The 12,383-nt window shown below is 38.5% G+C and overlaps 1 protein-coding gene across 3 annotated transcripts in view; it reads left to right on the top strand.

Moving 5' to 3' along the window:
- ccny (cyclin Y) overlaps positions 1 to 12,222 on the top strand; it is a 28,171-nt gene extending 15,949 nt beyond the window's left edge. For 2 of the 3 annotated variants that reach the window (XM_020608950.1, XM_020608952.1), the window contains exons 2-11: positions 421 to 495; positions 895 to 915; positions 2,087 to 2,121; positions 3,004 to 3,104; positions 3,242 to 3,277; positions 5,375 to 5,432; positions 5,797 to 5,916; positions 8,613 to 8,779; positions 10,522 to 10,684; positions 10,986 to 12,222. In XM_020608950.1, coding sequence (XP_020464606.1) covers positions 421 to 495; positions 895 to 915; positions 2,087 to 2,121; positions 3,004 to 3,104; positions 3,242 to 3,277; positions 5,375 to 5,432; positions 5,797 to 5,916; positions 8,613 to 8,779; positions 10,522 to 10,684; positions 10,986 to 11,102 — 893 coding nt within the window. In that variant the 3' untranslated portion in view covers positions 11,103 to 12,222. The remainder of the gene's footprint in view (positions 1 to 420; positions 496 to 894; positions 916 to 2,086; positions 2,122 to 3,003; positions 3,105 to 3,241; positions 3,278 to 5,374; positions 5,433 to 5,796; positions 5,917 to 8,612; positions 8,780 to 10,521; positions 10,685 to 10,985) is intronic. The other variant, XM_020608951.1, reaches the window with a different exon arrangement.
- The last annotated feature ends 161 nt before the right edge of the window (positions 12,223 to 12,383 follow it).

Genomic DNA, 12,383 nt, shown 5'->3' with positions numbered 1-12,383 from the left:
TTTATTCATTTATTAAAATTCTTATATTTTATTCAAAACTACTTGAAAAATTCTATTAACAAATGAGTTGCTCATGTAAACACATTGTGCCATGGAGAACCTGCCGGTGGACAGTGTAGCTACAGCAGTCAGAAGACAACTGTCCAACCCTGCTGTTAGTCTGATGATTACATTGTTGTTGAATATCATATCATTTTGAGCTCATCTTCTGTCGTTTGTGTCTCAGAACTTTCCGCACTACAGTTCATCTGCTTTTGAAAATAAATTTGGAAGATTAAATAGTTGGCTATTAAACAGTATGCAGAGTGAAATTTGTTTTGTACCTGAATTGTGTCCTGTACACTGTTCTGTGTACAAATTAGTTTAGATTGACTCTGTACTACCTTTGAGACTAATGTTTTCATTCATTATTTATTTTAGATTTGCCCATGGAGTATAATCCCTCAGATCATCCCCGGGCCAGCACCATTTTCCTCAGCAAGTCACAAACTGATGGTGAGTGCTACCCTCTTCTATTGATACCATGCATTTTCCCCTAAACCTGTCTTTAAAATTTCCTCATGACTTGGTTACTTTTCAGATTACTTATAGAGGAAGTCTCTTTACTGGGTTGGAAAGAGGCTTAATATTATCCCACTGGAGAATAGCTGGTTCAGGTGAAGACACTGTAGCCTGAAAGCTACACAGTCCTACTCCACTACTCCATGATCTTTAATTCTTTGATCAACCTTATAAAGCGCTTGTCTGCCAGCCTGTTCAAACAAAGGGCATATACTGTACTAATATAAGACCTCACATAATTTCTTTTACACTCCAAACTTTATTTCAGTGAAGCCTATTGCGAATCTGTGTCATAAACGAATATGGAGACAACTTGGACTTTGTGTTTTTCAGTTGCTGTGCGCAACAAGAGAGGTAAGCATGAATGTGTCTGGTCTCAGCAGGTGGTATTATGCTTACTGTGTGCTCGGCCTCAGCTCTTCATGTGGTCTCCAGCTTTATTGTTCTGTATTTGATCTGCATCGTTTTCTGTTAGCAGGTTGTGTGCCTTCACTGCTGAGCTGTGTGTTTGTGACTGTATGCATGGCAGTCTGTGAGGTACAGTACACTGTCATGAGCAGGGCAGCAAAGCCCTGAAAAATTTGGGTTTTGATTAATGAAATGATGTGTCGACTCATTCTTCGCAGCAGCAGCACCTAAGAAATCTTTTCTCTTGAGAAGGTGTAACTAAAATAAAAGTTGGGATGCAACCAAGAGCATGAAACTCATTTGACAGGAGTATCACAGTATATTGTACATAATTTAATTTATTTATTTAACCTTCATTAACCAGGGGCTTACATTTTTACAGGAGCCCTGGCAGTGTTCATTACAGCGCTCTTTCTGCTGTTTATATAAATCATAGCTTTTTTAACTTCACAAACCTATTGTGATAACTCTGCATTCAGAATTTTAATTTAGATTTTTGTAAAATAGGAAGCTCTGATTATGACATAAGAGCCCGCTGCTTTTTTTCTAGAAAGCAGGACACACAGTTATGACTGCTCAGTGAAAAAGAGATGTGCATTAGAATGTGAGTGTATGTGTGTCACAGAGGTGAGACTGACAGCTCACTGCATCGCTGTGTGTGTGTGATGCTGTACTCTGTATCTGTTCCAGTGTGTTTTACTGGCGAACCTTGTGATGTGTGAACAGGAAGGAATGAAAACAGATGACCTTAAATGACCAAGGCCAAAATGATGGATGGATTAATAACTCAGTTCACACTCATTCCCACACATTATATACAAATTCCAGTGTATTAAGAAAAAAGCACTTCAAAGCCTCGAGACTTTGGAAATATTCAGTTTTTAATATTAAAAAAATTGAATGAAACTGAAACTGCTTTGCTTTGTTTAATGCAGGTTAGACAAGGTCAAGTAAAAAAGCAATTCTTCCAGTGTTTTTTCAAAATCTATCATGACAGTGAGCTTCCTGGATAAATGCTGCTCCCTGTCTGTGAAGGTCATGTAGTGCACTGATGATGAGATTGACGTGTGTTGCACCCTGACAGCACTGACAACCATCCCTCTGTTTCTCTTTTCAGTTCGAGAAAAACGGAAAAGCCTTTACATCAACCATGTAAGTAAGATAAAGCACAATGTGAAAGAGTATGTCTAGGATTTCCTTAACACATGGCTAAAGTGCAATACCTTTCCTCAGTGCAATACCTGTCAATATACATTGTACAGATTATACAGGTCTGTACAGTTCTCTATTTTTAAGTATTCTATTTTTATTCCTATTTATCTCATTTCAGTGAGCATTCCTTTGTCTGTCTGCATTGTTTACTGCCTGTTTGTACTGATTATTTTATTATATTACACAGCCTTATGCTGGTTTACTGTTTACTTGCCCCTTGTATGGGGATATGTACATGCGCATTGAGAGCCGATGTACCAGAGTCAAATTCCTCGTGTGTCCGACACACCTGGCCAATCAAGTTAATTCTGATTCTGATTCTAAAGTTAATGAAGGTGATTTATTATTTAACTGATCAAAGACTCAGTTATTTAGTTGTGTAATATGGTTGTGACAGTTATGACTGTACACATTGTCATTTTAGTGTTTTCTATTTTTTGGAAGTTCGCATATATTTTAGAGAATGAGGTGAAGTCTTCAGAATGACATTTAAAAAGAATATCAACTTTTTATAATTGTCCCACCCTTTTCAGCCCCCACAGATTCCACTTATAGCTTAGTTGTATACTGTATATTTAATACCTTGAGAAACAGTGTTCAGTTAAACCTCATTATTTAGATGTAGTAAAATCTAGTAGCAATAATCCATCCATCCGTTATCTATACCGCTTATCCTGAACAGGGTCGCGGAGGGCTGGAGCCTAGTAGTCTAGTTTACTAGTGCCACAAAATATGTTGTTTTTAATGATGAACCAACAATGTCTTTTTAATTTGATCATGTGCATATGCGCCTCTATTAATATATTTTTATGTACACCCTAGCATTATCCAGGCCCAGGGAGACGGAAGTACAGCTCTTGTTCTACCATATTTCTTGATGACAGCACTGTCAGTCAGCCCAACCTCAAATATACCATCAAATGGTAACTTCACAGCTGTTTTTGCTACAACTGAAATAACTCATTGTCTGGTATTTAATTTCAGTTCAGGGTGAGAAGTTCTTTGGGTCATTTTTCTCTTCATGCATTCATGTCCTTTTTTTGCCTTTTTGTTTTTACAGTGTAGCCCTCGCAATATACTACCACATAAAGAACAGGTATGGGAAGTGTTTTCATCCATTCATTTATTTAGGTTAGCAAACAATGGTACAGAACAGTTGCCCATTTTGGGGCTTATGTTGGACTGTCAAGCTCTTTAGATACTGTGATATTTTGTATGATGGCCGACTCATATGAAACCTTAGTGAACTGGACATCCTTCCAGAAATGTAGTTGAAGTTGTAAAGACATTGGGTCCAGTGCAAGGACCACTAATAGGAAGAGATGGTGCATAGGACTTATTTATGATTTGGTGGCCTTCACCAATTTTCTTGTTGATACACATGACATTTGATGATCCAGTTTTATAGGTGTTGATCAGGCTAATGTTCAAATCTCATAAACATGTACCTCCTCATCCACAAGTGATGGCTAAAGACAAAGGTCTTAGAAAAGGTAGTTGTATCACAACTTCATCATCACTTGGAAGAGAATGATCTTTATGAGCCGTTCCAAGCTGGTTTCCATTCTGTGCATATCACTAAAACTGCCTTAGTTAAGATAACCAGTGACTTTCTTTGTGTTGCTGATTCTGGCCAGGTGTCTATTCTTGTGCTGCTAGATCTCAGTGTAGCATTCGACATGGTATCGCATGTGATTCTGCTGGAACATCTACATGATTTGTGTATTTGTGATAAAACATATAACTAGCTTGTCTCTTACCTTAGCGAGAGGGTTCAGTGTGTTAAAAGGGGTATGCCTAAGGGTTCTGTCCTTGGACCTCTCCTGTTTATATCTTATGCCACTGGGGGAAATGTTTAGACAACAATGGTTTCATTGCTATGCTTATGATACACAGCTTTACATGGCACTAAACCCAATTGGCAATACTCTGCCAGACCCTTTGCAGTAGTTGACTATATTATGTGAAATGTAATCCCACAAAATCTGAGATGCTACGATCAAAGTTCATTTTTGCTATATGTAATGATTTTAGACTAAACATCGATGGCTGTGTTATTCCTTGTTCCATTAAAGTTAAGAGCCTTGGTGTTATTTTAGATAATACCTTTAATGATCTTATAAACTATATCTCCCGTACACCATTCTTTAACCTTGAAAACATTGCTATGCTGCATTCTTGTCTTACCCAGGAGAGTGCACAGGCTCTGGTCAATGCACTTGTAATGTCATCCATTGAGTTATTGCAGCTTAGTTCTGTTTGGCATCATGAAAAACCTCCTTAAGTGGCTTCAGGTTGTACAGAATCCTGCAGCGAGCACCATCTTTTTTTCTAGGTCACATGAACAGTTGTTCAGACAACTGCACTGGCTGCCAGTTACCAATCACCTTCAATGTAAGCTTCGTCTTTGAACTTTTAAAGCCTTACACGGACTAGCACCCACATATTTGACTGTCTTAGTCTCTCATACCCCACTTTGATATCTACAGTGCATACGCTGTTCTTCTTGCAGTGCCAGATGCTAGGTTAGTGACTATGGGTGATAGGGCATTTTAAAGCCCCTTGGCTTTAGAACAAGCTCCTAGACAATCTAAAGACCATGAACTCATTAAACTTTTAAATATGCTCTTGGGACCCATCTTTTTAGGACAGCTTTTATTTTGTAATGCTGGCAATGTCCAACAGTGCTACTTCAGTGGACTGGATTTATTTTGATTACATTTTTAGTGTCGTTTTGATATATCACTGCTGCTATTAACTTAAACTTTGGTTTTATATTATTTTTTAGTGACCTTGGGTGTCTTGAAAGGTGCTTTGAAAAAAAATTTGATATTTTTTATTTATTAGTGTTTATTAAAACAAGCCATTTTCATTAAGTCTGTACAGTTAAAAGAGTTTGTGTAATGTGACTTGAAACAGAGCAAACCTCACAAAAAATAAAGTAATAAAGGTTTAGAATAAGAATATAAAAGTGTTCTTTCAGGAATGTTCTCTCTAGTTTCTATTCTCAACAAGTGGCAGGAATCCCATTTAATACGGATGTTGGAAGCACAGATAAATGCCCATAAATGTCTTATTGAACAGGCAAGATCTTAGAGGATGAGTGATATTTTGAATAAAATGTGTTTTACACCATTTGCTTTTTTAAAATTTTTATCATACTCTATAATGTTCTACTTCTCTGTCATTCCAGAGATGTTGACGGAAGAATGTTGTTAGACATATTTGATGAAAAACTGCATCCGCTCTCGGTAAGGCCTCGACTTAAGCAATCTTTCCATTATGTGCAAGATGTCAGGATTAATGAGCAGAAAAAAAACTGCACAAGCTGATGATTAGCAAATAAGCCCACAAGAATTAAATAGTGGGGAAATCTGTCTTGTCATCTCGGGATCATTTGGATTGGGATCATTTTGCAGGGATTCAATCAAAGATTTACATAACCACTTTGCCTTATGCTCTATATCCAAATGCTAAAAGTATTCCATTCAAATTTTATATTTATTTATAAGCAAAGGTTTAGGTTGTATTTCAATTTAGGTAAGCAATCAGATCAAATGCAAAGAGGATATTTTACATAGTATTTCATTTGTCATTGTTTTCTGTCCACTATAGAAGTCTGATTTACCTGCTGATTATGACAAACACGACCCTGAGCAGAAGCAGATCTACCGCTTTGTCCGAACCCTTTTCAGTGCTGCACAGCTCACTGCTGAGTGTGCAATTGTCACACTGGTGAGTCTATGTATGTGTCTATATGTGTCTTTCAGTACTGACACTAGAAGGGAGTGTTGCTTGATGATCTATTTGTGCCCTCCCTTGTCACACACAGCACTTTCTTTCTATCGCCTTCCTGAATCTTTTCTCCCACTTATTTTTGGACCCCATTTCTTCAGTATATGAGATTGTCCCCCAAAATGTTGAAAAATTAACTAATTTTCATGCAGTAAATTGGAATGTAATGCAACACTTGTGACAAATTGAGTTTGATTTCTGCACATTTATTTCAGAATTGTATGGAGTGTTGGTGTGTCTGTACCAAACATGTAATTGGAACTTTACTGTACAGTAGGTTCTCTCCATGAGCTGTGGTATCCAGTGCTAATCATTTGTATTAAAAATGTGAAAACAAGGATAATTGACTTCCCCTGTTGGATCTTTCATTTATTTCTGCTGATTTTTAGTTTCCAGAACATATTACATATGAGGAATGAGCGTTGAAAATTTTGAAAGTTGTAGGCATGTTGGATATTTTTTTATGGTTTTAAAAGTTCTGCTTAGACTTGGATAAAACCACCAGACTGTGGTTTGTGGCTGAGGAAAGGGTGAGTAGATATAGCATTTTTCCACCACTTGGGGCTTACTGTATAAGTTAATGTAAGGATTCACACTGAGAAACGATTAGATTTGGCATTCTCATCTTTCTGAAATGGGTCACAATATGCACAGCCATTGTGCTACAGCCATGGACAGATTGCGACACAATGAGACCTCTGGGCACAGACATCTAAAAGGCCCCCTCACCCTTTTTCATAGAAGCAAGACACCAAGACTGAAACAGACAAGATGTTTTGCATCATTATATGGTCTTTGTTCTCAATTCATTTAATTCTGCAAGCAGAATAAAGTGAATTCTTGTTATAATATGTGGCTTATATTATCAGGATAACACACTGATTCTTCCTGAGCGTGGTGGAATCTTGCACATGAATGCCCCCCTTCCCTTTATGATTTTAATGTAACTCCGAAACACATTTCAGACAGAAATTTTCCTTGCTTTAAGCCCTGCAAACATGCAGATCCACTGATATTTGCTTCTCATACTATGCTTTCCTAGTTTGTCATGCACGATCAGTTGGAATGACACCTCTTTGAAAACTGTGTGGCTCTGGGTGACACGTGTCTCTTTAAGACCTTCTATTGGATTGTTTTGCTTCCTGACAGGTGCATAAATGTGTGAACTGCGTATATGGATGGGTGGGTGTGTTTTTTTTTGTCCAGACAACACTGGACGTAGTGTATTGTCTCTGTGTCCTCTGCCTTGTGCATGTGCAATTGGTTTTCAGTCAAATACACATGTAGTACAACACGGCATATGGCTCAGCCTCCCCATGCCCCATACACTAAAGTCTGGCATGCATCAGTAATTGAATAGGGCTGTTGGCTGGCACTAATGTGATTAGGCTATCTGACACAGCTAACTTTAGATAAGGGAATTGAGGTGCCCTGCGACCCTAAAGAATAAGTGGGATTAGCTAATGGATGAATGTCAGATGGAAGCTGGGTGTTTTTCTTTCCAGTGCTTATATCTTTTAGCTACATAGAGACCAGTTGATCTGTCTAGTACCTTACCTGCCACATTTACCCAGAAATCACAACATGAAATAATTTGCATTTAATCTGGTTGCACAGGTCTACTGTTTGCCAAACACACTGACTCTGGGTTTTTGTTTTGCTTGTCTTTGTATAGTTTTCTCTCTGTGTTGTTGCATTCATAGCACTTATCATGTGAGTGGTTCTCATATATAAGCTTTCTTCACTGTTTGTATATGTGGTGTCTGTTGGCAGGCTCAGGCCACAGCAGAGATATGTACATCAGGATTGCCTACAGGCACAAAGCCAAGCCCAGTACAACTTGGGGGCAGCCGTAGCTCAGGAGGTAGAGTGGGTTGTCGCCCAACCGCAGGGCCGCAGTGTGATCCCCAGCAACTCCTTGTTTTTCTCCTTTAACACCAGTCAATAAATAAACCTACTTAAGTATTTATTTAACTCTTGGTGTTATCACCAATGTGTGAATGTGTGGGTGAATGAGAATGGGAAATAGTAGGTTGTGCTTCGGTGCATAGAAAAACACTATATAATGCCACTTAACATTTGTCCAAATAGACACCTGCTGTGCTGGTGGACAAATCAAACCAGGCTGCAAAATAAGATGAAAGAATATTTTCCCCCTCTGCCTTTTTTATTCCTCTCTTTCTGTCCAAGCTGATGGTTTCTTCTCTAACATAATGCTGAATCAGTGGATCAGAAGGATCAGCTTCTGTACAAGTACCCTAATATGTAATCAAACACAGTATGAAATTGAGAATATGCTAATTACATGATTTTATTGTGTCATTTACTTGCTTATCTTGGAAATTGGAAATGTACATAAACAAAAACAACAGAGGTTTTGAGACTAGCAAGCACAGCTCGTCACCCACATTGGTGAAGGAAAACACATGCTGGTTTATAGTTTATTGATTTGTGTATAATGTATTAACCTGAATTCATGATCTAGTTTTACCATCTCCCATGTCATTGCAAGATCTTGTTTTATGGTCAGTTTATGGGAAGGAAAAAAGAATGCACAGATATTTAATATTTTTATGTTTAAAGAAGTGGACATTTTTTCCTGACATATTTATTTGTGACACATCTCGTTTTCTAAGGTGTATCTGGAGAGGCTTCTGACCTATGCTGAGATCGACATTTGTCCTGCCAACTGGAAGCGTATTGTGTTAGGAGCCATCCTCCTGGCATCCAAGGTTTGGGATGACCAGGCAGTCTGGAACGTTGACTACTGCCAAATTCTTAAGGATATCACTGTGGAGGACATGTGAGTTGCAGGAAAAATAGTCAAAAATGCATTTTATTTATATGAAAGTAGCCAAAAGTGAATGCAAGTAGCATGGCCTTTGGAGTCTAATCATTTGCCCTAAATAATTATGTTTCTGTTTTATAGAGGTGGCATGAAATGTGTTTTGTTATACAGGAATATTGATAACATAAAATGAATTGACCTCTTGTTGACCTTTCTTAGGATTGAGTCTCAGCCATTCCTCTTAACTCTTCCACCTGTCATGAGCCCAGTCTGTGACTAACACTCAGGGTCTTTCTGTGTTAAGAATACCCTGTGTTTGTGAGGTCAGATTGGAATCAACAGGTGTATGGTGATCTGGACATGCTTGAGTCGACCCCTGCCCCCTTGTCTTTTATTGTGGCCCTCAGACTGGATCCTAAAGATTTTAGCCAAAGAATATAATAAAATCATGACATAGAAGATATAGTCTACCCTTTGTTAGAGAACGATTTATGCAGCTCATACCTTATATCAGTTATGTTTGCAGGTTTCCCTATAAATAAAAGTAAATAAGCTTTAACATGTCAAGTGTATTAGTCCCTAACCAGCTGATAATAAGAGATGCATGGTTCTTATTGGGGACCCACGGTGACTTCTTTGATTGGATATTTTGTTTCAGGGTTTTAAATGAAATTAAAATTAAATAAAAATTGTAATCTGAAATACTGTGTGAAATACTTGATCTTGGTGCTTATGACAAGGAAGAAACATCCTGATCATGAGTGCCCACCATCCGTCTCAAATCCACAGGAATCTTGGCTGCATTATTCTGTTGGAGGAACACGATGCTGTAGACATGTTGCCACCGCTACAGCCTCTGGTCTTTGCTGCATTCACACTCTTCTGCACCAGTGCTTGTATATTTTTTGCCTTGGTCTCAGATTCATACAGATGACTGTCTGTGATCCATCTTTTTGGGACTCCGTCCAGTAAGAGAATTCCTGCATGTGGCAACTTACCTGACAGTTATTCACAGTTTGGGCAGATATTTCCTTGGAAGATAAATTGTTGTATTTTTTTTTTTAATCCTTGCTCTGGAAAATTACCTGTTACAGGGTAAGTTTGGGAGAAATTATAAGGAGCAGAGAGACAGAAGGAAATAGATGAGAAAAGCTGAATGAGTGCCACAGCAAGATAAAAAAGAAGAGTCATTATTAGGCAGAGTGTTGTTACAGCAGAGTCTAAATTTAGCTTGTCTGTTGCTGCATGCCTGTAAATGTGCAGGGAACAGGAACAAGAGCTAGAAAGAGGAGATGGTTAGTGCTTCTGTTGCAGGTTACAATGCAAAACGAATTGGTCACAATTGAAGAGATACAGATGAAAGGGGCTGTCGCCATGCTGCATAAAGGGTCACAGGGCTGCTGAGCTCATGGCAGTGCATGACAATAGCATTTGCAAGATGTGGGATTAATATTCTTTCTTTTCTCACAGTGCTCAGGGTTCCACTGTGCAGATATCATTCCCTCTCATTATAAGGAAAGGATCATGTTTAGTGGGCATACTAGGTATTTTACTCAGTGCATTTGCATTGGTAGCATATAAATGAAAATAACACCCATAGTCTGTGTGAGGTGATGGATTTGCTGGGATGGTCTCATGAGCACTGGAACCTCTTTGTCTTCCTTTCAGTCTCTCTTATTTAAATCTCAATTCATTCCCAAGGTTTTTCAAGGTTGTCAAAAAGCTCATTTTTCACACAGCCTCTCTCTCTACTAAAGGAATGAGTTGGAGCGTCAGTTCCTGGAGCTGCTACAGTTCAACATTAATGTGCCGTCCAGCGTCTATGCCAAGTATTACTTCGATCTGCGCTCCCTGGCTGAAGCCAACAATCTCAGCTTCCCCCTGGAGCCCCTCAACAGGGACAAGGCCCAGAAACTAGAGGTGAATAGTACACACGCACTTAATAATACACAATTAAATGTGCCATTGAGCATTCATTCATGTGGAAGCTCAATATTCAATTAAAGTTGAAATATATTAAACTTAACAATTTACAATGTATATGAGTAGAATCTTTGACTCATTGTGACACTTTTGAAATATTTCCTGTTTGGTCCATATCTGTGCAGTCTCTCATATCACACACACACACACTGTCAAAGCTCTCAACCAGTTACTTTAATTAAGTCAAAGGGTAGGCCTTGTCATCTCTGTTTGGTTTCTGTTATCTTTTGACTTTCAGGCCATCTCACGATTGTGTGATGACAAATACAAGGACTTGAGGAAACTTGCCAAGAAGCGGTCAGTGAGTGCGGACAACTTGACAGTGGTGCGATGGTGCCCAGCCATCATTTCCTAACACAGGCCGCTGTCTGCATGGAGCAGAGAAAGAAACAAACCTGTCAGACATACTGTATCTGTAAACAGGTAGACCAGGTGGCCAGCAGTGCTGTGGGTTTGTCTGGAATCCGCAGACATACACACACAATCACTTTTACAAGTGTGATCACACCCTGTGTGGTTGTTGTAGATAGAAGAAGTCCCACTGGCTGCCTGCAGTGAACCAAACGCAGCTGGGCTGAACCAAACTGAAGTGTGTGAGTGAACGCTGTTACAGTGAAAACCTTGACTGCAGAAGAGAAGAGCCCAAATAGAAATACAACTAGCAATATGAGATTGTGTGAAGTTGTGATAAGAAAATAGGGACAAGTTTAAAGTAAAATACGACTGATGATAGCAGTAACAGTGTTTGGAATTCTCTCTGAGGCTCACCTGACTTGTACGGTTTATTGAGAGAGGCAATGCACATTCCTCTAAGTTTAATGTCCTGGCTCAATCTGTTTCGTTCCTGAAGGATGAAATATTGTTTTCTCGGCTTACAGGTCCACAAAAATGAAGATGTCCAATTCCTTGCTTTTTTAGCGTTTTGTCGTTCTTTATTTTTTCCTTTGCATTCCATTATAGCAACTACCAGATTCAAGTATATACAAAGGAGAGATACATACGTTCCACTATTAATTTGAGTGTACAGTACAGTAGATAAATGTGACTGGACTACATATTATCAACCCTTCTTGTCAAAATATCTCACTGAGTATTCATTTAAATTGTAGCCATTTAATTGACAATTTCATCTATAGACACAGAACTGTTTACAAGTAACAGAACAGTTGTGCAACAAGAGCCTCCAGCCACCATTCACACACAGCTATTCACTTAAAGCAATATTCATGCATTGCCTTGTTGTGGGTCAATATAAAAAAAACTATTTGTACTTGGAAGAAGACAAAGTGGAAGGTGGGGTCCTCTACTCTGAGAGAGGTGTGAGGTATACTGTAGAATTTCTGTTGTACTTTATTCACTGCCATTGTCCTGACCTGTGGTGCCTGTAATACAGTAAGCTAATTTAACATTTCTTCCCTTTCTAAAGGAGGAAAAGAACAAATAACTGAAGTATTTTTATTAAGTATTTTCTATGGTTCTTCCACAAACAAACAGCACAAATGAAATATAAACATTAAAAAGCCACTAACACCATCATTCTTCAGAATTGTTTTTGTTGGTGTTGTTCTAAAGGGGACCTAAATCAGTGAAAAAGCATTAAGTCATAATTTTATTAAAACATTGCTTACTAAAATAT

Source organism: Monopterus albus, unplaced genomic scaffold, assembly GCF_001952655.1.
Source record: "Monopterus albus unplaced genomic scaffold, M_albus_1.0 scaffold96.1, whole genome shotgun sequence".
Taxonomy (NCBI): domain Eukaryota; kingdom Metazoa; phylum Chordata; class Actinopteri; order Synbranchiformes; family Synbranchidae; genus Monopterus; species Monopterus albus.
Note: the sequence above shows the minus strand (reverse complement) of the source record. Positions and strands in the feature narration are given on the sequence as shown.